The sequence below is a fragment of the Pinus tabuliformis genome, chromosome 3_2, assembly GCF_031772625.1.
Source record: "Pinus tabuliformis cultivar Carrire ecotype Pingquan chromosome 3_2, CPIR1, whole genome shotgun sequence".
Lineage (NCBI taxonomy): Eukaryota > Viridiplantae > Streptophyta > Pinopsida > Pinales > Pinaceae > Pinus > Pinus tabuliformis.
The window spans coordinates 1192473466-1192501435 of record NC_142302.1 but is presented as its reverse complement, the minus strand read 5'-3'; the positions used below and the strand labels follow the sequence as shown (position 1 = coordinate 1192501435).

The 27970-nt window shown below is 34.3% G+C and overlaps 1 protein-coding gene across 1 annotated transcript; it reads left to right on the top strand.

Annotated features, from left to right (window-relative positions):
* Positions 1-1472: 1472 nt before the first annotated feature.
* On the top strand, positions 1473-9515 carry LOC149184991 (leucine-rich repeat receptor protein kinase HPCA1-like). Its single transcript, XM_089419031.1, has 18 exons — positions 1473-1595; positions 1716-1787; positions 3863-3937; positions 4019-4090; positions 4172-4315; positions 4413-4487; positions 4583-4654; positions 4740-4811; positions 4908-4976; positions 5057-5131; positions 5294-5365; positions 5466-5600; positions 5863-6353; positions 6464-6610; positions 6701-6843; positions 7952-8174; positions 8263-8501; positions 8818-9515. Exons 2-18 carry the CDS (start codon positions 1729-1731, stop codon positions 9298-9300), a joined length of 2646 nt encoding a protein of 881 aa, XP_089275157.1. The 5' UTR covers positions 1473-1595; positions 1716-1728; the 3' UTR covers positions 9301-9515.
* Positions 9516-27970: the final 18455 nt, after the last annotated feature.

Here is a 27970-nt window from a genome sequence, read left to right as displayed (position 1 = left end):
GAAATCAACCCTTGGGGTTTTATATTAATCCCTTGGGTTTATTGTTCCTTTGGGTTTCAAATATCAATCAGTTGGGTTTATTATTCCACACTCAACCATGGTTTATTATGATGTCAACCATGGTCAAGCCTGGTCCAACATCGAATTATGTTAAGGATTATCTCCCTATGAAAATAAAAAATGGTCAATCATGTTTATATTAGTCTTTATAATCTTTATCTTAGAGTTTATAGTTGTTAGTTTTATAATATTAGTCCCTTGGGTTTAATATTATTCCCTTGGGTTCATAATCCCATCGGGAATCCCTTCGGTTTATAATATCAATGCATTGAGTTTATAATATTAATCATTTTCAACCATGGTCAATCATAACCAATGATGTTCAACCATGCCCAAACAAGGTTGGATATGGAAATCAACCGTGGTCACCATGGTCTAACGTTGTGTTCTAACAAAGATTGTCTCAATATGAAAAGCAATCATGGTCAACCATGGTTAACCATAGTCCAATGTTGGATTGTGACAATAATTGTCTCTATATGTTGCGCACCGAAACTTCCAATTATACCACCCACGCATTCTGTTTTAGGTTCTTCCATCTCGTGGAAGACCAACAGCCACCATATTGCCGTAATACACACGACAAGAGCCGTAATACACACGACAAGAGAGAAAATCTGCATCTCTGGGTTGATTCAAGATACGTCATAAAATGGAGTTTCTTTGTCCACCTATTCAATAAAAGAAAGAATACTTTTAAACAATGGTGCGATTCAGTGATTTAACAATTTCCTACCCACTCAATCCTCCAATTCAATTCGTCCAATTTTAATTGTGATGGAAGACGACCCCTAAAGATTCCTCCAAAGTATTTTCATCTCGTGAAGACCCACCCTCACGTGGTCATAATACTCAATCCTCCAATTCGTCCAATACACGCGACAAAAGGTCAGAAAATCTGCATACTCAATCCTCCAATTCGTCCAATCCTCCAATTCGTCCAATAGACGCGACAAAAGGTCAGAAAATCTGCATACTCAATCCTCCAATTCGTCCAATACACGCGACAAAAGGTCAGAAAATCTGCATCTCTGGGTTGATTCAAGATACGTCAGAAAATGAAGTTTCTTTGTCCACCTATTCAATACAAAGAAGACTATTCAATTATTTAACAATTTCCTCTGCACCAATCTTTTATGTCATTTATCTTGTTTAGTGTTCTCTGTTTGAAGGATCAGCCATGTCTCGCCTCTCGACCTCCGTTTCACTCCTCCTCGTCGTCGCAGCTTGGCTGTCAGCGTCTTTTGATATTATCACAGGATTCACAGTCAGCGGAGATGGTAAGCGCTGTTGTCGAGTATTCATTAAATCTGTATTTCATTTAATGATTTTCTGCAAAAAAGAATTGTTAATATTGCAAATGGGTGATAACGTAGCTTCATGTGCTCAGTGAACAACATGATACTGGTGCGACTGCAATGGGGAAATACGCCCCCGACATGGAAAGGTCAAGACCCTTGCGGTTCGGTCTGGGATGGCGTTTCCTGCACCGGTTCCCAAATAACTTCACTGCAAGTCTTCTCATGTGCACCTTGGTTTCGTATCATATTAACACTATCTTATCATCTAATTGGATATGTATGCCATTTTTGGAACTTTCTCGATGAGTTTTTAATTCTATCTAACGAAATCATTGCATCGGAAAATTTTTACAGATTTTTGGCTTCAATGAATCTCACAGGACCGATGCCCCTTGAAATTGGATATCTTTCAGCTTTACAATATCTGTAAGTCGAATAAAACCATTGCAACATTACCAACTAGCCCCTTGTAAAATTTAAATTACGTATTAGGGTAGATATCAAACCCCTGTTTTGATAGGCTTATACTAAATTTATATTCAGTTTAGATACAAACTATTACCAAAGGAGCTACGTTAGTTTGTATAAATTCTTATGAAAAGTTTATAAGAGTTACATTGTTATGAAACATGAAACATTAATTATCAGTGTCTTTGACAGAACCCAAAGATGTGGGTAACGATAGTTGTGTAGATTGAAAATTTCGTGCAACCATCCATGGAGTAAAGTCAACAATGATGTCACAATTTACAATATCTATAAAGCCACTTATATGTAGGTGAAAAATTCTTATAAATCTACCTAGTGAGTAAAGTCAATATTGATGTCAAAATTTAGCCATATATAAAGTCAGTTAGATGTGCTCACATCTAACTGAAAATTTCTTCTAGTATAATGTAAACTTGCACAGCCTTGTGATGTGATCCACAGCTGGTGAATGTCGATAGGTTTTGGCAATACAGTCAGTGCTCACCAGATTCCTTCACAGGATTCGCCACAGCAACCTATGAGTGGTCGAATTGATGCCGTGCAAGTTGTGATTGGCGATTTTTTGCATTCCAGTGGGCGAGGACTTCAAACTCTTCTTAATGAGTGATTAGTGGGCAAGTTCATATGTAGTAATAATGGCTATGGCTATTAACAATAAATAAAATATGAATTTAAAAATATAAAATAATTAAATTTTATATTTCATGATTCACAAACAAATATATAAAATTATAATATAAAAATCTACATTAATTTTTTTTAATTTTTTAATATTTAATAAATAAAAAACCTTATGAAAATAACAAAATTTAGTGAAAAACCTCTATCAACTTAATTACACATATCAATTTAGTTACATACATAATTATACAACTTAAATTAGTTACATATCTAATTATAATATAAAAATATACATTAAATAAACTTTAATTTACCAACATTCAATTAAAAAAAAACCTTTATCAAAATAACAAAATTCAATGAAAAACACATATTTAGTTACATATATAATTATACAACTTAAATTAATTACCTATCTAATTATAATATAAAATCTACATTGAACAAATTTTAATTTACCAATATTCAATTAAAAAAACTTATCAAAGTAACAAAGTTAAGTGAAAGACAGATTAATAATTACACAAATATCAACTTAATACATAATTATACAGCTTAGATTAGTTGCATACTTAATTATACAACTTTGGTTTAAATTTTAAGAAATCAGAAAATCCCTGCAAAATTATCCTGAAAATCCAAAAGACATAAGCTCTTCAGAGCTAGACTCACAGTTACACTACACTCTTGCAAAATTCTATAAAAACAAATTCAAGGTTTTACTGAGAAATAACTAAATTCAACTCACAGTTACACTACACTCTTGCAAGATTCTATAAAAACAAATTTAAAGTTTTACTGAAAAATAATTAAATTCGGAAAATCCTTTCAAAATTATCCTGAAAATCCAAAAGACATAAGCTGCGCATAGCTAGACTCACAGTTACACTACACTCTTGCAAAATTCTATAAAAACAAATTCAAGGTTTTACTGAGAAATAATTAAATTCAACTCACAGTTACACTAGACTCTCGCAAGATTCTATAAAAACAAATTTAAAGTTTTAATGAGAAATAATTAAATTCAAAACTCCAAATTTTTTTATAGGTGTTTTAGTGTTTTTCTCAGAATATTTACATAAATTATTTAAAAATAATTAAATTCAAAATTCAAAATTTTTGATAAATATTTTAGTATTTTATTGTTTTTCTTTATATTTATATTTTCTTTTCGAAAGCAAATATTAAATACATGCACTAAATTAATAATGGTTACACTACCTTTTCATATTCATATTCAATCGCTAAAATAGATAAACAGTAACTTAGTACATTGTGCCTAATATTTACCTTCCTCAAAAATGGTAAATATAAACCTGTTTTGTCTAGAAGAGAAGAAAAAAATTGATAAAAAATGATATGTGGATGACTGGACCGAACTTTCGTTACAGGGACTTATCGTACAATCCACGCTTGGGAGGACCGATTTCGACTACCTTAGGAAATTTGCAAAATCTTCAGACATTGTAAGCATCTTAAACCTTGTGATAATCGCATGATTGGAACGTTGGTATTTGGTTGATGACTAATATCCACCTCTTTTTTAGGATTTTGCTAGGCTGTAGCTTTACTGGGCGCATTCCACCAGAGCTGGGCAACCTGCGAAAGCTCGTTACTCTGTAAGTAAATCAAACGCTCAATTTTATGAACAAGAAGACAATACACAGTATGAGCTCCTGAACCGTCATTGTCGTTGATAGGGACGTGAATTCGAACCGTTTAAGCGGAAATATTCCTCCTCATTTAGGTAATCTTACCAAACTCTACTGGTTCGACATTACCAACAATTCCATTGGTGGACAACTTCCAGTAGAGCTGAAGGGGCTTGTTAGTTGCGGTCACTTGTGAGTATTATTTTATATTTGCGAGCGTGGCTTATATGCATGGTATATACTGAAACGTGAACTAACTCATTGGTGGTATTGTCGTTGGCTGTTCAAGCCACTTTAGTCTAAATCAATTCAGTGAACCGATTCCACCACAGATTTTCCATGAGAATATGACCCTAAAACATGTGTAAGTACCATAACGGTTTGGTTCAATTCAATTCACATGAAACTATCTCATTCAAATTAGAAGCTGATCAGTAGTTCCATCATTATTATGCACAGCCTGTTCGATGGCAATTCGTTTAGCGGGGAGATTCCCTCTACTCTTGGAAATGTCTCAACCTTGGAGATCTTGTGAGTCTCAGATACGATCCTTTTTAGTTTATTCAGTTTTAAATATCAAAACACGTGACCATCGAAATCTTGTAATGATTGACAGGAAGTTTCATCAAAATTCTTTTGAAGGTCAAATACCGTCCAGCATCGGACAACTAGGAGAACTTACTCAATTGTAAGGTCAACTCTGGACTGTATTTGGACTGTTCATAGGTTTTATAGCTTTGTATCAAGGAAAAATATGTACTCATGATTCTGTGCATTTTGCTAGGCGTCTATCAAATAATAAACTCAACGGTTCTATTCCTGACTTATCCGGATTGAACAGCCTTCTGTACCTGTAAGTAAGGTTCAAATTAGCTAATTAAGCCAATCATTTTATCAACTGAAGATTTACAAAATAATATTTGTAATTGTCAGGGACCTAAGTAATAACTCATTCGAGGTATCCAATGTACCAGCCTGGTTATCTGTTTTAGGATCATTGACCACTATGTAAGTTCGAGGGACTTGATGTTTACTAGCAATTAAAAAACTACGATACAAAGATATGGCCAGTTATGGCCTTTATGATCAGTGGTCAACAAGGGCTTAAATTCGTATTTTGTTATTTGTCAAACTAATTGGTTTTTCTATCCCTTTTTCCTTGTTCAATAGTATGATGGAACACAGTAGCTTGAATGGGCAACTTCCTTCTGAAGTCTTTAGCTTGCAACAACTTGAGACAGTGTGAGTGTATTCACTATTTTCTCTGCCGTGCTGCCAATATTAAAATGACGCTAAAGATCTGACATGAAGAGTTAGTAATCCTTGTTTTTGAATGGCGCAGGATTCTCTCAAATAATTCTATTGACGGATCTCTGGGAATAGAATCCAATGTCAGCCAGCAGCTCGAATTGATAGACCTTCGATACAACAACATCATGGGCATCTCCTTTGGAATAAGCGATAACGAAACTTTGCTGTAAGAAATTTCTTAATAATCCTCTAAGCTAATAGATTTTGATTTCTTTTTCTGTGCTGTATGGTATTAGGATGGCGTGCAACTTTTTTCATTGAAGTTGAAACTGACAATTTGAACCATTACAGAAGACATGGTAGGAGAGGGGATAATCGCAGAAGCAATATGACAGTTTCTTGAGAACCCTAAATTGTGACATAGTTCATGGTTAAATCTATTTAGATTCTTATGTTAAGGTTCAAATGGTTCATGTTTTCAAACGCAGACTTGAAGGTAATCCTGTCTGCATTTCAAACCCACTTATATCAAGTGGCCCAGCATGCCACACGGAAGATCTTCAATTGGTTTCCTACCAAACTGATATAGCACAGTGTGGAAATTATACCCCATGCACTGAGGATTTACAGGCAGTTAATCCTCAGACTTGTCAATGTGCAACGCCGTATGTGGGCACCATGGTCGTCAGATCTCCCTCCTTTTCGAGTTTGACGAATGCTACCAGATTTCACAAGCTAGAGAATTCTCTATGGACCCAACTAAACTTGACAAAGGGGTCAGTATATATCTGTTGCATGTTGATTGATGTCTACGGGCAGCTGAATATACAAGTACGGCTTTTCCCACCGCTCGGGAGGAAGAATTTTCAACGATCGGAAATCCTAAAGATTGGTTTAGCTTTCAGCAATCAAACGTACATTCCTCCAGCTGGATTTATACCCTACTATTTCAAACCAGCAGTTTACAACTTTCTGCTCGGTGGGACATTTCACTTTTCCTCTTTATCTCTCGGTTTGTGATGGACATTTATATTATTTAATAGACGTTTGCTTGACCTGGAAATGAGGTTTCACGTTGTCTGATTTCAGAGGGGTCGAAGGGTTTAAGTTCAGGGGCAATTACTGGAATAGCAGTTGGTGCCGCAGTGTTGGTCCTTGCCATTATTGCCCTTGCGATTTACGCATTACGGCAAAGAAGGAAAGCAGCACAAGCAGTTCTTGCCGCAAATCCGTTCGGTAATTTATCATTTCTTTTTTCAAGTAATTTATTTTATCTTTCACCATGTAAATTTCGTGTTAGGACTGAGGATTGTTTTTTGGGTTCAGCTTCCTGGGATGTAACAAGCAGAGGAGATAGTGGAGATGTTCCAAAACTGAAAGGTACCAGAGTGTATTCGCTACAGGAACTGAAACTGGCTACTAATAACTTCTCCATGGATAATGAGATTGGTTCTGGAGGCTACGGCAAGGTACAGAACTTGCTATGGTGTCACTTTACAAGAAAATAAGAATTCAATAGATTGTTCCAGAAGAATGTAGAACTAGTTTCTGTAAATATTAGGCAACATGTATTAAATTCACTAAACACAATCTGTACAATATAGAGGGAGAGGGTAGAAAGTTATTTAATGTTTTGGTCCGGCAGAATGTTGACCTAGTTTCTACACATATTATAGAAGGAGAGTGTGGAAAGTTATTTAAAGTTTTGGTCAGGCAGAATGTTGACCTAGTTTCTGCAAATATTAAGTATCATGTACTAAACTCAATCTAAAGGATATAGAGAGCGAGGGTGGAAAGTTATTTAAAATTTTGGTTGTGAAGAATGTGTACAGGTATAGAGGGTGAGAGTGGAAAGTTATTTAATGTTTTGGTCCGGCAAAAATGTTGACATAGTTTTTTTTGGGTAATATTAAACATCAAGCAAAGCTATGGCAGGGGTTTTTTATTTTGTCTATTGGAAAATCTTTATTTTCTACTTAATATGAAAAAGTCTTAAATCAACTCACAGAGGTTTGGTCTCATGCAGACTATCCGTTAAGTAGTCTAGTCCGTGAGACTGTGCAGCTCAACACCGTTCTTACGGGCTGGATGGTTCCCTCTAACAAGACTACTATACCACATACCACCGCCTTTGCCATTCCACCAGTCAATCAAATAAAAACCTAAATCAAATTATTTATTATACCAATTATAAAATTAGTATATAATGCTGAATTAGTACAAATAATATATAGAGCTATCCATTAATAAGCAGAAACAGTATATACCACCTGTCCAATAATATATTTGATTAAATCCAAAGTATAGTATATACAGCCCCAAAGAGTGGTATATACTGCCCCACTCATTCATAGACTAATAGCTCCCTATATTGGTCATATTGGTTGCCTTTAGTGTGTGATGCTTAATATTAACACAAGGAAACTATGTCCTAACCTATATAGGCTTCAGAACATTGGGCTACTTCACAGATCCCAGATTTAAGAGGAGCAAATAGCACGCCGCCCTTGGATAAGTTTTCAGATGTTGTTCTGAGTATCTTGACAATCTGATCTTTGACCCCGTGTCGTCTTTCAGGTGTACAAAGGGATTCTGCCCGTTGGCAGAGAGATGGTGGCCGTGAAACAAGCGAAGAAAGAGTCCAAGCAGGGTGTTTCAGAATTTAAGAACGAATTAGAATTGTTGTCTCGTGTTCACCACAAAAATCTGACGGCACTGATTGGATTTTGTTTTGAGGAAGGGAACAGATTACTTGTTTATGAATACATGCCAAACGGGTCCCTTAGAGATAACCTCTCTGGTAGTTTGCTGCCAACACTTATTTTCTGTTTCTTTTACTGAGTTGTGGCGTCGATTTGAAAATAATGATTTGTCTGTCCAACTAACAGGTAAAACTGGAATTCGTCTTGATTGGAGCAAGAGGATCAATATCGCATTAGGGGCAGCGAGGGGACTGGCATATCTTCACGACCATGCAGATCCACCCATTATACACAGAGACGTGAAGTCGACCAACATCTTGCTGGACGAGAATCTGAATGCCAAGGTATCAGATTTCGGACTCTCCAAACTTATTGGAGAAGCAGAGATCATAGATCACGTCTCAACTCAAGTCAAAGGGACCATGGTGAGTATCAACATTGTCCCACTTAAATCATGCACACTTTTGCAAATGCAGAAGCCCATTTGTATAAAACTTGAGTATGGTAAACAATATCTGAGATGCCTGCAAGCTATTTTCTAATCTAAATTATGTATGGACATTGGACACCATTTAATATGATTTTCAGTTCTAGATATGTAGTTTATTTTGACAACCTATCAAATAATAGGTGCCTTCAGTTATTATCATAAGTTTTGGTGGAATCACCCATAAAATACACATAGCTTAGGGTTGAACCAGTCTTTGCTTATGCAAATGTCAAAATCAATGGCTTGCGCAGGGCTACCTCGATCCAGAATATGTCAACTCACAACTGCTGACAAAGAAGAGCGACGTATACAGCTTTGGCGTGGTATTAATGGAACTCCTAGCATCTCGGCCACCCCTAGTTGAACGAGGAAAATATCTGGTTCAAGAGTTGAAGACTGCAATGGATACTGGTGGAATAAATGCAGTCCGACGCCAAATACTCGACCCCTTTCTCAGAGATTCTCTAATTTCTCAAACACTTCTTCAAAGCTTAGTAGGGTTATCGCTGCTCTGCGTGGAGGAGTCGGCTAATCGTCCAATGATGAAGGATGTGGTGATGGAGTTGGAATCCATAGCAGAATCTCTCAACGCAGCGAACCAAAACGAGTCTGAAGCAGCTGCTCCTCCGCGTGGAGGTCACCAGGCTAGGTACGTTTATGCAGGTGGAATCTCTTCCAGTTCCTTTGATTACAGCGGGGAATACACTGTGACCCACTCCATAGATCCCAAGTGACGTTATATCCCTGCAAGCACTTCTAGATCCCAAGTGACGTTATGACAACCACACTTGGAAGGTTTCAGACTTTAGGACAATGACCAACCTAAGAATGAGTATATCCATTCACTGTATCTAACAATGTAATGGTGATATCAAGGATGCATTTGAATCCAAACTATGTACAATGACGGGTGGACGTAGCAGTTTCTAGTTTCGTTACAATTTATGGTTTTTAATTTTGCGTTTCTTATGTTTATTAATTTATGGACAATGACAGGTGGACGTAGCATCTTGCTAGTTCTGTTACAATTAATGGTTTTTAATTTTAAGTTTGTTATGTTTATTAATTTTAATTTTGTTGATTTGAGGTTAATCTTTTTCATTACGAACCTCCCACTTTGAATGGGACCATGGGGACACCTAATTAGATTTTAAATACAGTAGAAGTTAAATTGATATACCAAGTAGAATTTAAATTTTAGTAATTTAATAACTGAGTGGAAATCATTTTTCTTCGAGCGAAATTTTTTTTATAGAGTTGGGTTATTTGTATGGCAAGCTTTTTCTTGGTGGAAAAAAGTTTTTTCATATGACTATAAAATTAAATTATTATTAACTTATTATTAAAAATTTTAATTTTTGTATATTTTTTTGGTTTGAATTTAAAAATATGATATTAAATTTTATATATTTTTCTTTGAATTTAAAAATATGATATTTATTATGTAGGTTGTTTGAAATTTTAAAATATAGTATTTTTTAATTGTTATATATTTTTATTTGTTTTGAATTTAAAAATATGATATTTTATTATGTAGGTGGTTTTAAATTTTAAAATATAGTATTTATTAAGCGGATAGTTATATTTATTTTGGAATAAGATTTTTTAAATTTTAATTTAATTGTCAATAATTATTAGGCAGATGGTGAGGATTTAACTTTCATAATAGTTGAGATTTATCTTTTTACCATTTTAATTAAATTGATTAATTGAAAAGAATGTCACGTGAACATATATAATATGAATATGAGTTATGGTTTTTTGGGCATGTGGTGTTAGTATGTTCATATGAATATGTTTTTTAGGCATGTGGTATTAATAAGTCATGGCATTGAACAATAACATTGTAACAAAATCTATTTACAAATTTAAGAATCTCTATAATAGAATGGAAGTAAATCTTCATGTTTAAATATTTTTTTTTACATATTTATTTTAAATATATTTAGTTCATATATTAATTATATAATTAATAATAATAATATTTTTTTTTAATAATTGAATATATATATATAAAATAAAATTATAATTTAGTTTTTTTAATGATTTATTAAATCTTAAACATATAAAATGTATCATAATATACATATTAAAATATATTAATTATATAAACATTGATATCTATAGATAAAATGGTATGTCAATTATTATCACATTTAATATAAATATTATGTTAATTCCCCAAACAAAAAAGTATACATGTACTTTATAGTCTCTCACCATTAAAATACTATTCATGGTTAAGTTATTACAATTATGATATGAACTCACTTCAAGTCACTCCAAAAGCAAGTTGGCTAATGGGAGGAGGTTGGAATTGCATATCCATAGGGATATAGATAAGATTTTTAAGAAGTGGATGTTGATGATATTGTAGCTTATTTATATATTTTCCTTTGATTTGTTTGTAGATTGTATTGTATTTTATTTATATATTTTTTTTACATTGGTTTAGTGTGTAACACTCTAGGTTTAAGGGAAGATTTATTATGGTTATTAAATTTAGTTGTATGATTTATTGTATTTATTTTATATTGTGATATTGACTGAGACTGGAAAGCCAGATAACAAGTGATTACTTAATTCTTATTAATTAGGAATTTGGACATGTTAATATAATATAATTGTTTGTCTTAATTAAAAGAAATAGTTAATAAAGAAACAATTACACCTCTTTCCTGAAAAAGGATAGAAGGGTGAAGAGAAACAATCATGGCGCTGGGAGACAGAGACCAGTGGGAAGTTACTCATTGATAGTCATCTAAGTGCAAGACTTGAGGCCGGACCGTGGAGTCCTAAGGCCTAAGGCACTAGTTGTAATTGGATAAAATCGAGGTGTGGAATAGAGAAAGTGCTCGAGGGAGAGACAAGACATAATCACTAGGCTCGAGGCTTGGAGGCGAGACTTTTCAGATGAAGCTGGGTTGACCCATTTACAAGTTTGGAACAAATAAGTATTCTAGTCCGTGTTTACAGGATGGTGTTACATAGTGAGAAATTATTTGTTTCCACGAGTATGATTAAACAATCATATTTAGTGATAAAGATGCATTGGCAAAACAATCGTATTCAGTGATAAAGATGCATTAACAAGACAATCATATTCAATGATAAATATGCATTAGTAAAACAATCATATTCAGTGATAAAGATGCATTAGTAAAACAATCATATTCAGTGATAAAGATGCATTAGTAACACAATCATATTCAGCCATAAAGATGCTTTAGTAAAATAGTCATATTCAGTGATAAAGATGCAATAATAAAATCAGTAATACGTAGAGAGAAATATGAATTAGTACTCAAAAATGTCAACAAACAGCAAGCTTGAAACCTCTCGTACTCAGTGTTTCCTGTCAAGATATATATATATATATATATATATATATATATATGGGGAAAAGTATAAAGAACAAATCAATAATGAAATCTCACATTTATTAACTTTGGACCAATCAAAATATATGTATAATCTCTCATATATCAACATTAACTAAATTTTGTCCTCATGTCAACTTATCTACCTCCTCTGCAAGCTAGAGATGGATGAAAGAGGTCATTTGACAAGAACAGACCAAACCCTTAGAAATTGATAGAAGGTATAATGAAACCCTAAGATGAATTCTGGTTTCAACCAAGAAATATCGATTCATGAGGTTACTGCTATAATACAAATGACAACGTTATAAGGAAAAAGTAGAATGATTCTCAATAATAATAACCCTCTCGCAGAGGTGTGTCAACCAAAATCGTAGCAGATAAAGTGTTTCAAGTTAAACACAATTGACATAACCAAAATATGAAAACACATACCATTATTTCAATAGACAGATATCAGAAACAAACCTTTAAACATATATATATATATATATATATATATATATATATATATATATATATATATACATATACATATACATACATATATATATATATATATATATATATATATATATATATATATATATATATATATATATATATATATACACACGACTGTGTAAAAATATCATATAAACTAAGATTCATAACTTAATAAGAAACAAAGTTCTTGTCAGAAAGCCAAGTTAAGGATGAGAGACCCTTTTATGTCTCTCCCAAAGGGCTACAGACTTAAAACAAAGAAATAATTGCATTCCAAAACTGGAATTTACATCCAGTGGTCTAAAAATATCATTCACTACAAAAAATTCGGGTGCGACATAAATAAACATAGTCCTTTATGCGCTTTACAAATTCATGAGTCACATAAGCCACATCATATTAACCAAGAGAAGTCAGGAAGATGAGTTCGAACCAGTACCAGTTGCAGAGATGCGAGAAGGCATGACCATCGAAAACCCAATGGATTAACCATAAGGCATCCCTATCAAAATAGCAGCATACATGCAAAAGCATTGGCAAACATTAGTAGAAGGACGAAGAACCTGAATCATTCCTGTATTACCTCTGTGAGATATTGGAGCAAGCCAACCTTACCTAAGTTCGATAAGCCACACTCGGGGGTCGTCCAACTACATATCACATCCCTTCTATGGTTAGGAAAACTTAAGGAATGTAGAAACATAAACAACTATAGAGCCTTTTCAACATTAAAGACTTACCTGGTTCATACCATTGAGGATGACCGCCACTCCTCGGAGCACCTGAAGGGCTAGATGCCAAAACTGACCAGCAAAGGGATGCATTAATCCCAAGCACTGAAATAACTCTCAATAAAAATAGAGTATGACCTGAGAAAAGAACTAGGTTTGCAGGCAGCAAGGGTTTGAAATTACCTCCCCACGACAGTTGAACAGACGAAGCCATAGGGATTGGAGGTCGAGACAAGATACCCACAAAGAAACCAGGGGCGAAAGGTCACAGAGAAACAAAAACCCTCAACCATGGAATACAAATGAGCAATGTACAAGCAAGAAACATGGTGTTGGGTAGATGGATAGTCCTGGAGCCCTCATCACCATTGGATGGTACTGACGTGATCGACGGACTAGACGTACACCACCTATCGCAATCGGAGCATAACGAAGGACAAATGCCAACCACATAATCACCGGAGATCAAATCGTGTGGATTCGTGTACAATCAACATTGAATTCCAAGGTGAGCAATAGTCCATTTGCCTCTTGGAGGATCATATGAGTCCTCACGGTATGGCAGAGCCAACTATGGGTAGTATTAACTAGATATGCCTTGTAATTTTCATATATATATATATATATATATATATATATATATAGAGAGAGAGAGAGAGAGAGAGAGAGAGAGAGATTCATATTTATAAGTTAAGGTATGAATTAATGTATAAATTAATGGGTAATGATAATTTTTTATTTTATTTTTATATTATTTTTATGTAATATGGTTAATGGATGTTACAAATAGTGTCAGAGCCTCAAGTTCGAACACTGAGACTCTTGGGGGAAATTATATACATGGAAACAATGAAAGTGATCTCTGTAATTTAACTAAGTGAATCTGTATGTGAACACAGAGAGAGAGAGATCGCCTCCACACAAAAAGGGGCGAGATGCAGAGGAGCCCAGGACCACCTAATTCGCTAGGAACAAACTATGTGAATGCTAATCCTGATATTTCGATTTAACTGGGCAAGGAATCTTGTGAAGCTAACATAGTCTTACTTGAAACCGTGCAACAACTTCATGCAAAGATGACCAATTTAAGAATTGACAATGAAAGACTTCATCTAGAACAGGAGAAGATCCTAGGAAGTCTGTCCAATCGGCATAACCAACGACACCCAGACTCCAGTGCCGAAAATAGAGAGAAGACCCCAACAACTCAGAACGGAGAGGAAAATGAAGAATCAATTGAAAAACATGGAGAAGATGAAGAAGGGCACTCAGATAATGTCTCCGACTAGTGCAAGACAAAGAGACAGAAATATGAATTGTAGGGAGAATTTAAAAAGATTAAACCCTCACTTTTTGAAGGTGAATCCCAGGAGGCAGTGGAAGCTTGACTCATTGATATGAGCAAATAATTTCAAATTTATGAATACACAGATAAATTGAAAGCTCGATTGGCAGTGTATCAACTAAGAGGAAAGGCTACTCTTTAGTGGGAAGAGATTAAATCAGTTAGAAATATTGATGAGGAGTAGGGTACCTAGAATGAATTCAAAAAGCATTTTAAAGACAAGTATTTAATTGAACGTTACTATGATGAAAAAGACAAGGAATTCCACGAGTTAAGGTTGGGAACCTTAACCATGGACGAATATGTGGCCAGGTTTAGTTTCCTGCTACACTATGTGCCTTATATGCAAGAATAAAAGGCTAAAATCCAACGTTTCATTAGTAGCTTACCCAATTTTATGAAGGAAAAACTTGAGTTTGACTACCCCAAAACAATCGATGATGCAGTACGGAAGGCCTGCATCTGTTATCATGAGATGAAACAGAAAAATGAAGGAGCTAAAGGAGGGTTAAACAAGAAAGGTATAAGTTTGATTTCAAATAGACATCCAAAATTTTCTAATAGCAGAAATCTACAGCAAAAGCTTTTCAGTAAATTCCCAGCAAAAAATCAAGCCAAGACTACTTATTCAGAACATAGATAGTTAGAAGGAACTAATAAATTTAGTAATGATCAACAGTCAAAACCACTGCTACAATGCAGGGGATGTGAAGAACCACAATGCTACAAAAATTGCCGGCATAAGGCAAGAATGGAACAACTAGCAAACATGCAGGAAGCATCCATGATCAGAGAAGTGGCAAGGAGCATGCCTAGAATTAATGACACCTTGGATGATCACCAAGCAGAATATCAACCCACTATGAGGGAATGTGAAGTTATGATTGCTAAGAAACCTGTTTTAGTTTTGTTTGATCCTGGTGCTAGTTTAAGTTATGTTAGTCCTAAAGTGGTAGAAAAGTGTCAACTACCGAGTTGTAAATTCCAAAAACCTTGGCTAGTTCAGTTAGCCACTTGGGCAAAATGAAAGGTAGTTGCCAAAATGGAACAGCCTATTCATGTGAACCTTAACATTCTTCCTTTATGTTCATATGATATTTTAATCGGAATGGACTAGTTGGAAAAGTATTGGTCGTTGGTTGATTGAAAACAAAGAAATATCAGTTTTATTTCAAAATCAAGACAAAGAAGGGAACTTCAAGGCATCAAGACCAATACAAATATGCGTCCTATCACTACTAGTCAGTTAGGAAAATGTATTAGGAAGCGCTGTCAAATTTATGCTATTCAAGTGGGATTTACCAACACCAAGAATAAAATGAACTCTTTGGATAATATTTATTTCATTCAGGAATTTTCCGATGTATTTCTTGAATCCATCCCTGGACTACCACCCAAGCGGGATATCGACTTCACCATTGAATTGATTCAGGGTGCAGCATCGGTATCTAAGGACCCTTATCGCATGAGCATAACCAAGTTGTGAGAACTCAAAATGCAGCTTCAGGAGATTTTGGATAAGAAGTACATTCGCCATAGTGTGTCCCCTTAGGGAGCCCCCGTATTATTTGTACGAAAGAAGGATGGAATGTTGAAACTGTGTATTGATTATCGTCAGCTAAATAAGGTGACCATAAAAAATAAGTATCTCTTGCCACGTATTGATGATTATTCGATCCAGTGTAGGTTGCCAAAGTATTTTCAAAAATCAATCTAAGATTAGGCTATCATAAAATATGGAGAAAGGAGGAAGACATTTACAAAACTACGTTCCAAACCCGTTATGGTCATTATGAGTTTGTAGTGCTGCCATTTGGCCTTACAAATGCCCCATCTACTTTTATGAGTTTGATGTCCAGTATTTTTTAGCCCTATCACGATAAATTTGTACTAATATTTATTGACGACATTCTGATATACTCAAAAAATCAGGAAGAGCACAAGGAACATTTGAGAATTGTGCTACAGATTTTACGGGAGAACCAATTATATGCCAAATTTAGCAAGTGTGACTTTTTCAAAGGTCAGATCCAATACTTGGGTCATGTTATATCAGTAGAAGGAATCACGGTAGACCTGGAAAATATCAAAACCATCATGGAATTGACCGCCCCAAAGAATGTCGTTGATATCAGATCCTTCCTGGGTTTGGCTGGGTACTACCGTCGGTTCATTGAAGGATTTTAAAAAATTGTTTTTCCTATGACCTTCTTACAAAAAACATGGTGCATCTTTCAATGGACAACAGAGTGTCAACAGAGTTTTGAAATACTAAAACACCTACTAACCACTGCACCCATGCTAAAGGTAGCAAATCTGGAAAAGTCTTTTGTAGTTTGCATTGATGCAAGTAAAGAGGGTGTTGGTAGGGTGTTGACAAAAGAAGGAAAATTTATTGCTTACAAATCATGAAAATTGAAAGAATATGAACAAAGATATTATGCTTATGACCTGGAGCTAACAGCGATAGTGCATGCACTTAAAACATGGCAGCATTACTTATTGGGGAAGAAATTCTTGCTGCCAACAGATCACAACAACCTCACTAACTTCTTCAATGAGTCTAACTTAAACGATCAACAAGCCAGGTGGATGACATTCTTAAGTGAGTTCGATTTTGAGATGAAGCACCTTAAGGGGAAGGAAAATCGAGTGGTTGATGCATTGAGTAGGAAGGTACATTGTATTTATGAAGTTCAGATCAGCCAAGCACGCTCCAACATTCCAGAAATTATAAAGGAGGCATCTGTCAAAGATCTAGAATACACTTTTCTTTGGCAGCAAACAAAGGAAGCTCTGTTAAAAGGAGAAAAATTAGATTTCGAAATAAATCTTGATAACCTCCTTACCTTTAAAAACAGAATTTATATTCCTAACCAAAGCTCTGTTAAACAATTAATAATGGATGAGTTTCATCGGAAACCATGTGCAGGCCACCCAGGTTACCATAAACTTTTAACAACCATCAAGAAAGGGTATTTTTGGCCCAGATTAAGGAAGGATATTGCTAAATACTTGTCCAAATGTTTGGACTGTCAATTAGTGAAGGAAAAACATTAGCATCCCATTGGTTTGTTACAACCACTGCCATTCTAGAATGGAAATGAGAGACCATATCATTGGACTTCATCACTGGTCTGCCCCGCATCAGGAAGCAACAGGATTCGATCATGGTTGTAGTTGAAAAATTGAGTAAAGCTCTACACTTCATACTTGTAAAGTCCACTTACAAAATGATGGAAATCATAGACATACTTATGAGGGAAATGTTTCACCCGCATGGAATACCCAAGGTGGTAATTTGGACTGGGACGGGAAATTTACATCAACATTCTGGAAAACCCTCTTTTCAGGATTGGGCACCCAGATCCAATTTAGTACAGCTTACCATCCCCAAATGGATGGAAAAATTGAATGGGTGAATCAAGTGCTGGAGGACATGTTATGCATGTTTGTAATGCAACAACCACACAAGTGGTGGGATTACCTCCACCTCGTGGAATTTTCATACAACAATGGACATCATGAATCACTAGGCATGAGCCCTCTTGAGCTGTTATATGGAAGAAAGTGCAGAGTACTCGTGGACTGCAACAACCACATAAGTGGGGTGATTACCTCCACCTCGTGGAATTTGCATACAACAATGGACATCATGAATCACTGGGCATGAGCCCTCTTGAGGTGTTATATGGAAGAAAGTGTAGAGTACTTGTAGACTAGGATAACCTTGTTAATCAGCTAGCACTGGTTCCAGACATGCTACCAGAGATGGAGGAAGCTATCAAGAAAGTTCAACAGAATCTAAGGGCTACCCAAGATAGGGAGAAAACTATGTAGATAAAAAGAGGACATACAAAGAATTTCAACCAGGAGATCATGTGTATCTAAGAGTTAAGCCCCGAAAAGGTTCCTTACAATGGAGGGGTTGTGCTAAGCTAGAACCTCGGTACTGTGGACCTTTTCAAGTCTTGGAATGAATTGGACCAATAGCCTATAAGCTTGCATTACCAAGCCACATTGGGTCCACAACGTCTTTCACGGTTCATTATTAAAAAAATATGTGTACAACCCACAACATATAATAAATTGGGAAAATATTCAGGTAAGGATATAAGAGAATATATGTTGTTTATTTTTATTTCTTTAAGAGAATTCTCACTGTGAATTATGTATTTTCAAGTCAAATCAGAAGGAGAGTTTCTGGCATAACCTCTTCGTATTCTCGATTAGAGAGGAACCACCTTGCATAAGTGAGTCATCACCCAAGCTAAAGTGTAATGGGAGCACTTTGGCCTGGATGAGGCCACCTGGGAAGAAGAGGGATTTATGAAGGAAGCATATCCGGTGTTGTTTTCTTAAATTCAAAAAAAAAAGGAGAGAAGAGAACACCAGTGATGGTGTTTCTCACAATGGGGCATAAATGTAACACCCCAAGCTCCAGGAAAGATTTACTATGGTTATTAAACTTGGTTTTATGATTTACTATATTTATTTTACATTGTGACATTGACTGAGGTTGGAAAGCAAGATAACAAGTGGTTACCTAGTTGTGATTAATTAGGAATTTGGACATGTTAATATAATATAACTGTTTTTCTTGATTAAAAGAAACAGTTACACCCCTACCCTGAAAAGGGAGAGAAGGGGGAAGAGAAATGATCCTGTAGCTAGGAGATAGATACCAATGGGAAGTTACTGATTGACAATCATCTGAGTGCAAGACTTGAGGCTGGATCGTGGAGTGCTGAGGCCTAAGGCACTAGCTGTAAGTGGATAAAATCCAGGTGTGGAACAGAGAAAGTGCTCGAGGGAGAGCCTAGACATAATCGCCAGGCTCGAGGCTGGGAGGAGAGACTTTCGAGACAAAGTTGGGTTGACCCATTTACAATTTTGGAACATATAAGTATTCTAGTCTATATTTACAGGATGGTGTTACATGGTAAGAAATTATTTGTTTCCAGGAGTATGATTAAACATTCATATTCAGTGATAAAGATGCATTAGCAAAACAAACATATTCAGTGATAAAGATGCATTAACAAAACAAACATATTCAGTGATAAATATGAATTAGTAAAATAGTCATATTTAGTGATAAAGATGCATTAGTAAAACAATCATATTCAGTGATAAATATGCATTAGTAAAACATTCATATTCAACGATAACGATGCTTTAGTAAAATAGTCATATTCAGTGATAAGGATGAAAAAATAAAATTAGTAATATGGAGAGAGAAATATGAATTAGTACTCAGAAATGTAAAAAAGCATCAAGCATGAAACCTCTTGCACTCAATATTTCTTGTCAAGATTATACATATGAATATGCGGCAAAGTATAAAGAGAAAATCGATAATGAAATATCACATTTATTAACTGTGGACCAATCAAAATATATGTATAATCTCTCATATATCAACAATAACTAAATTTTGTCCTCATGTCAACTTTTCTACCTCCTTTGCAAGCTAGATACAGGAAAAAGAGGTCGTTTGTCAAGAACAGACCAAACCCTCAGAAATCGACAGAAGGTATAATGAAACCCTAAGGTGAACTCTGGTTTCAACCAAGAAATGTCAATTCATGAGGTTAGTGCTATAATGCAAATGAAAACATTATAAGGAAAAAGTAGAAAAATTCTCAGCAATAATAACCCTCTCGCAGAGGTGTGTCAACCAAAATCGAAGCAGATAAAGTGTTTCAAGTTAAACACAAGTGACATAACCAAACTACGTAAACACATACCGTTATTTCAATAGACGGATATTAGAAACATACCTTTACAAATATATATATGAGACTATGTAAAAATATCATATAAACCCAAATTCGTAACTTAATAAGTAACATAGTTCTTGTCTAAAAGCCAAGTTAAGGCCAAGAGACCCTTCTCTGTCTCTCCCAAAGAGTTAAAAAATTAAAACAAAGAAATAATTACATTACAAAACCAGCATTTACATCCATAGGTCTAGAAATATCATTCACTACAAACAATTCAGGTGTGACATAATTAAACATAGTCTTTTATGTGCTTTAAAAATTCATGAGTCACCTAAACCACATCAGATTAACCAAGAGAAGCCAGGAAGATGAGTTCCAACCTATACCAGTTGCAGAGTTGTGAGAAGACATGATGGTCGAAAACCCAATGGGTTAACCTCAAGGCATTCCTATTAAAATAGAACCATACCTGCAAAACCATTGGAAAACAGTAGAAAAATGATCAAGAACCTGAATCATTCTTGTATTACTGCTATGAGATATTCGAACAAGCCAACCTTACCTGAGTTCGGTAAGCCGCACCTAGGGGTCGTCCAATTACGTATCACATCCCTTCTAGGGTTAGGAAAACTTAAGGAATGTAGAAACATAAAGAACTGTAGAGCCTTTTCAGTATTAAAGGCTTACCTGCTTCATACCATTGAGGATGACCACCACTCCTCGTAGCACCTGAAGGGCTGGATTCTAAACCTGACTAGCAAAGGGATACATTAATCCCAATCACGGAAACAACTCTCAATAAAAACAGAGTATGACCTGAGCAAAGAACTAGGTCCGCAGGCAACAAGGGTTCAGAATTACCTCCCCATGGTAGTCGAATAGACGGAGCCATAGAGATTGGAGGTCGAGACAAGGAACCCATGGAGAAAGGAAGAGAGAAAGGTCGCAGAGCAGTCAAAACCCTCAACCATGGAATGTAAATGAGCTATGTACCAGCGGGAAATAGGGTGTTGGGTAAATGGATAGTCCTAGAGTCCTCATCATCGTCGAATGGCATTGACCTGATTGACAGACTAGACACAGACCACCTGTCATAGCCGGAGCATAATGAAGGACAATTGCCAACCACATAATCGCCAGAGACCAAGCCGCGTGGATTCGTGTACAACCAACATTGAATTCCAATGTGGGAAAAAACCCATTTTCCTCGTGGAGGATCATACGAGCTCTCGCAGTATGACAGAGCCAACTGTGGGCAACAATGTCGAAATTAATTAACTAGATATGTCTTGGAATTGCACCCACTTACGTGGTGGATGTATATATATATATATATATATATATATATATATATATATATATATATATATGGATGGAGATTCATATTTTTAAGTTAAGGTTTGAATTAATGTATAAATTAATGGGTAATGATATTTATTTTTATTTTTATTTTTATGTAATATGGTTAATGGTTGTTACATTTAGGGATTTTGTGGGGGATGGAGAGATTTTTTACGGATGGACAATTCAATAAATTTAATATGTTTTTGAAAATGGAAAAAAAATGTTATTTTACCATCTATTATTTCAACAAATCTAAACTTGTTTATAATTATTGAGTTATTGTTGTAATTCTTCTTAAATAATTTGTTTGTTTATAACTATTGAGTCATTGTTGTAATTTTTTAAATAATTTGTTTGGATCCTAAACAATTTTTTACTAAAATATATTAAAATGAAATTAAGTTTTAAATGACATCTTTCATGTTTTGGATGAGGTATTTCTCAGTAGCACTAATGAAACTAATGTTATCACATTTCTAAGAAACCTCCTTCCTTAACTTGCAAGAAACATTTCTTATGAAACATCCCTCTTTTTCTATGAAACATTCCTTGATGTCTTGCAAGAAAAACTTATAGAGGAAACGGTGTGGAGGATAGTTGTTCCATGTCCTAGTTGTCTTATTCTTCCACCACTATATTTCCTAGTTCTTCATAAAATTATAAGGAGATATATCGGAATATTTCTAATATCTATTCTCCAAATAAGAAGGAAATTCTATTTGCAATCTAATATATAAGGAACTATTGGTTCATGATTGCATTATTGATGAGATGGAAAAAAAATGCAAAGAAAACTAACAAATTTTGATACATGGTTGTTTAAAAAATGCAACCCAACTTCTTTAATCTAGTAGTTATACCTCAATGGTGGAATAGAAATGCTATTTGTGGATGTTAACCATGCATGTGTTGGTGCACATGCATAATTGTCTCTATAACATATCCAATTCGCTATGCACCTTGTTGAGGGTATGGGTATCAAATTTTCACTTTCCTTAATTTAAAAAAAATTGATATCACCATCTCCTTCTCATAGATGTCTTTTCAGAGATGTATTTTTTTTAAACTTGAGTTTGTATCATTAATATATGATCAAAAATTTTACCCTTGCACTAAGAATGAATCACCTTATATTTAATGAAGTTAATATATTTACATTGCCTTAGATGGGGTGGGAACAGGAGTGACACATGGAGTGGGAAATGTTAGCCATCTTTCCTAGCACCAAGGGGAGGGGATTTGTAAATCCGCCCCTCCCAAAGCTCTTGATAGTAGCACATGGATATGTGACCTCCACCATGAGAAATGATTGGAGATGACTCTCCATTGTTCGGGCTTGGCCTTCTCCATGTTGTGGACTTTACCACCTTCACTCCCATCTTCCCTTATGATTTCTCAGTTTTCTTTGTAATCCCCAGGTTCTTGGCTCTGTCATGGTTTTGTTTCTTATTGGGTATTATTTGACAGTAAGGCTTTGTATATGATATACATTTCTTAGGTTTCCTCTAGACCTAGCTATTTTCTCCTGGTATTTCATGGGCTACAACTATCTGTAACTATGTAGCCTTCCCTCTCTTTTGGTGTTTATCCTTCCATGACTCTTTTTCCTTGAAAGTTCTTCAACACCTTTGAACCATAATGGGAGAGGATTTTATTTTTTTATAGTTCTCTTAACTACTTTGGTGGTGCTCTTGTTAGCCTTGCCATCCCTTTTTCCTCCTTTTCTCTTTGTTAGACTAGTTTGTATCCCTGGTTTTTCACCATGCCAACGAAGTATTCTTGAATTTGCAATGGGGTGTGTTACTATGAAGTAAGAGAAATCACACAAATGTATCAATGCACTAAAGCATCTACTAATCAATTCCATAATCAAATTCTACCCTCTCAGCAAGTGAAGATAATGGAGGTATATAAAACTGTTAGAGTTGATTATAGTTTCCAATCAAAGACAATTGTAGTGAGAGAAGAAGTTGCTTGGGTTACTAATATAGGGAACTCTAGTGGTAGACATAACAAATATATACAAACAAATAACGTCTACCAGAAAATGAAAAGATTGGTGGGAAGAATTTTCTTTAATGACAATGAAGCAAAGGACCATTGTATCAATGAAAGCTAAGGACCATTGTATGAACCAAGAAGATGGTCAACTAGGCCTCACTCTAGACCAGATAGAATCTGTAACAAGATGCAATGATCAAATTGAAATGGTCCCCATTGACTCATCTCCTTTGACATGATTTGCTAGTTTTATTTTGGTTTCATCTTTTGATGTTATGTAGAGTTATCTACTACAGGTTCTATGATTGTCAACACAGGTCTTAAGTCCAAAAATTCAATGCATATTGATTCTTTTTTGAATGCTCATATATGGTTTTTGGACAATTTAAGGTTTTTCCACTGGTTCAGTTTCCCTCATGGTAGGCTAGAGAAAACAAAGATGATCTCTATTGCATATTGATTTCCTAACAATAGGAACTTTAAATAAAAAAAGAAAAATAATTTTCATGAATGCCTGTTATTTTTCAATTTTGTCTGCTCATGAATGCTTTTTAACAATGATTCATTTATCCTTTGTAGTCCTTCTTACATTTTATGTTGCTCTTCTTGCATCCTTTGTAGGAGTTCATTATCAGTTTTTTACTTCTTTTTCGGTTTGCATACTTTTCACTGTTTCTAATAGGACCAACTACATATATTTGATATCTTGATTCCTAGATTTTGGTATTTCAATATATATCCCTCAACTCGATTATTTACCTTGTTGATGCCCACTCCCTTCATGGCTTCCCTGTGAAATTTCTCCTCCTTCCTCAACCATTTAACTTGTAAGAGTGGTAATCAAACTTATTAGCTATTCTAAATTATTTTCTTTGTCCATTTTATACCCATATAGGTTTGAGTGTTGTAAACCCGAGATCAGATACCATTTTGTAACTCCTATAAAATATTTATTTCTTTTTATGAGCTTTCATAAAAGGTACAACCTTGTTTGTGGATTGTTTATATAAAGGAATTTTATCAAAATTTCACCACATTCCAAGAAAAACTTACAATTTTTGGAGTGGCATTGAGAACTCAATAAAATCTGACATTAATTAAAACATTCACTTATTATATATTTGTTTTATCTACTACTTCACTAAAATATGATGATGTGGTGCTTCACTTTCCATGTGTAATGTATATGTATATAGGCATATGGTCAGTGTGTTATGTTGACATCAAATTTGTGGGTTGAATATGGCTTGTTGTGTCGTGGTCAGTGTGTTATGTTGACATCAAATTTGTGGGTTGAATATGGCTTGGTGAATGGTGTACATGGTTATGTTAAGGATATATTTTATACGCCTACCTCTAAGCCACCTCAACTTCCAATGTTCACAACTGTTGTTTTTGATAAGTATGTTGATGTTCCATTTGATGCAAGAAATCCAAACATTGTGCCTGTCACACGAGTGATAGGCGGAAATCGAAAAAAAATTCCTTTGAAGATGGCATGGACTCTTACAATCCATAAGTCACAGGGATTGACTTTAGAACGAGTGTCAATTGATATCAGGAATAAAGAGCAGCAAGGCCTTGCCTTCACAGCCATATGAAGAGTGAACTCGATAGATGTTTTACGCATTGCACCTCCTTTCTCTTTTCAACGTTATGCTAAGATGAAAGATAGTGCATATGTTACAATTAGGAAGAAAGAAGAGGAGCGATTGAAGTCCATATCGCTATGACATACAATTAATAACATTGTGACCTTTTTTATAGTATGTTTTTTGGATTTCTTTTATTTTCCTCTTGATTTACTTTTAATATAATAATATTTTTCATATATTTATGAGATTAATACATTCATCATATTCATACTAATATTTGAGAAAGTTGTTTACATCATTTTTCATGTTCTTCAATTTTTATTTTTATTTTTTTTAGTGGCTATTGTTCTTTTCTTTGCAACAGACCATTCAGACATAAACAACGAGTCATATGAACCAACCATTCAAAATCAATTTTATATCTGGTTCATATTGATATTAATATTGTGGATTTATATTACATCATGAAATGAAAATATGGAGGTTTTAAATATTGGCCATCACCGTGGCCAATATTCATTTTTTGAATATGGCCCTGATTTTATTCGATTTCCATGATTTTTTCTATTGTATTCTGTAATGAGGCTTATATTTGTAGAAAGTTTTATATCATTTGGTTCATGTAACACTAGATTGTTTTATTTCATGCAATATTATAAGACTAAGTTTTTAACATAAATAAAAATGGGGTGTTATGTTTTATGTATATATATCTATCTATGTGTATGCCTATTTATTTGTGCATGTCTTTATTGATTTTGCTTTTGTTTTTTTGTCTTTCAAATGTAGATATGGATAATAATGATGTCATCTATTATTCTAGAACAATGCGCAATATTGCTGGAGCGATAAGTTTTCTTTCGTATCTTCGGAACAAGTTTGATAGAAAGCATGGGTTGCATACTTGTTTTATTGATGATAATCTTTGTGTGCTAGATGAAACGAAAACACATGTAAAATACTTGTTACATATGCGGCAGAGGGAGTCTGGGAGGAGAACAAGAATGAATTGGTTGGAATGTGTTAAGTACGTGATGATTATCCTGTTGATTTGAATTGGTGCTAATTTTGCCATCGCTCTAGTTGTGTTTTGGAAGAGGCTAATCCATAGATGAATTTTGATGTAGTGTTGCAAGTTGAATTTTGTAGTGGAATTGTTTGATGTAAAGAAAATAAAAAATCTATGTTAAGACTCAATGTTCTTTCTGTGATTGCAATGTTGGTGAAATTGAATTTTTTTTCTTGTTGTTGTTGTTATGTAGAAAATTATATATATTTGGTCTTAAAATGTCCTATTATGTTTTTCTTCTTTAAATCAAATGTGTGCAATTTAGATGTGTTTTTTTCATTTATGTTCCTTTGCTCCAATGGAAGTGTTACTATTTTATTTTTTTCTCTTGCATTTGTAATTGTTTTGGTCTTTTGTGTGGGTCCCTTCACTTTGTTCATGTCTTTCATAAATGAAAATATTGTTGACGTTTATAATATTATTGTTGGGCTTTCATGTTCTTGTTGTTTATATCAATATTCTTGAGATTTATACTATTAATACATTCATGTATTGATATTAATGTATTTATGGCTTAAAATTTATTTATTGTTTATAATGTAGTGATATAAATGTGTTATTATTAATGTGATGATGATTTATCATGTTTTAATTCTTTATAGTGTATTATTATTAATGTATTCATATTAATTTTATGTATTGATGTCTTAATGGTTTACAATGTGGTTCTTATATTGGTTGTGGTTTATGTTTATTATTATTATTTTGTGTTATAGCATTATTTATGTTTATAATATTGATGCCATGGGTTTAGGACTTAGGGGTTTTAAAATATTTAATATGACATATATTCTCTCACTTTCAAAACCAATCATCATGAGCATTGTCGAATGTTGCGGTATAACGAAGATTGTCCTGAGATGAAAAACATAATAAACCATCTTGAATCATCGTCAACCATGGTCCAACATCGCATTGTTACAAAGATTTTCTCAATATGAAAATAAATGATGGTTAAGGATGGTCATTCATATTTATTTTTCGATTTATAATATTTCTCGTCAGGTTTTAACAACTTTGATTTCTAATATTATTCTATTAGGATTAAAATATCAATCCTTTCTGTTTTTAATATTGATCCCTGCATTTTTTTATTCCTATAGGTTTATGATATTTTTCTCTTTGGTTTATAATATTAAACCCTTGGGTTTATTTTTTGTTTGAGTTTATAATACCAATAATTCCCTTGGTTTATCATTTTATCCCCTGGGTTTATTAATATCGATCCCTTTTGCTTATTCATCCCTTAGGTTTTTAATATTTATCCCTTGGGTTCACTAATTCATTGGGTTTATAAAATTAAACGGTTTGGTTTATCAGTTCCATGGGTTTATAATATTAATAATCCCTTTGGTTTATTAATCGCTTGAGTTTTAAATATTAATTCTTAGGTTTTATTAATCTCTTCGGTTTTTGTATTGGTTTGTTGGGTTTATTAATTCCACAGGTTTATTAATCATTTTTTTTTTTGTTTTTTTTTTTTTTTTTTTTTTTTTAAATCAACAGATGTATATTAGATAACAAAATTACATAGAGTTACAAAAAGGTTTGCCATTTCCAGAAGGAGGGAAATGCAGACCAATCAGTGTCACAAGGAAATTCTTACAAACATCTTAGAGCCTACCCTATGTTCCTTGAACTAGGAAGTAACCAAAGAGCTATGATTGGACCAACGCTAAAAACAGAGGAATGGCTAGCTAATACAAGGCTGCCATTAGTAAACAAGG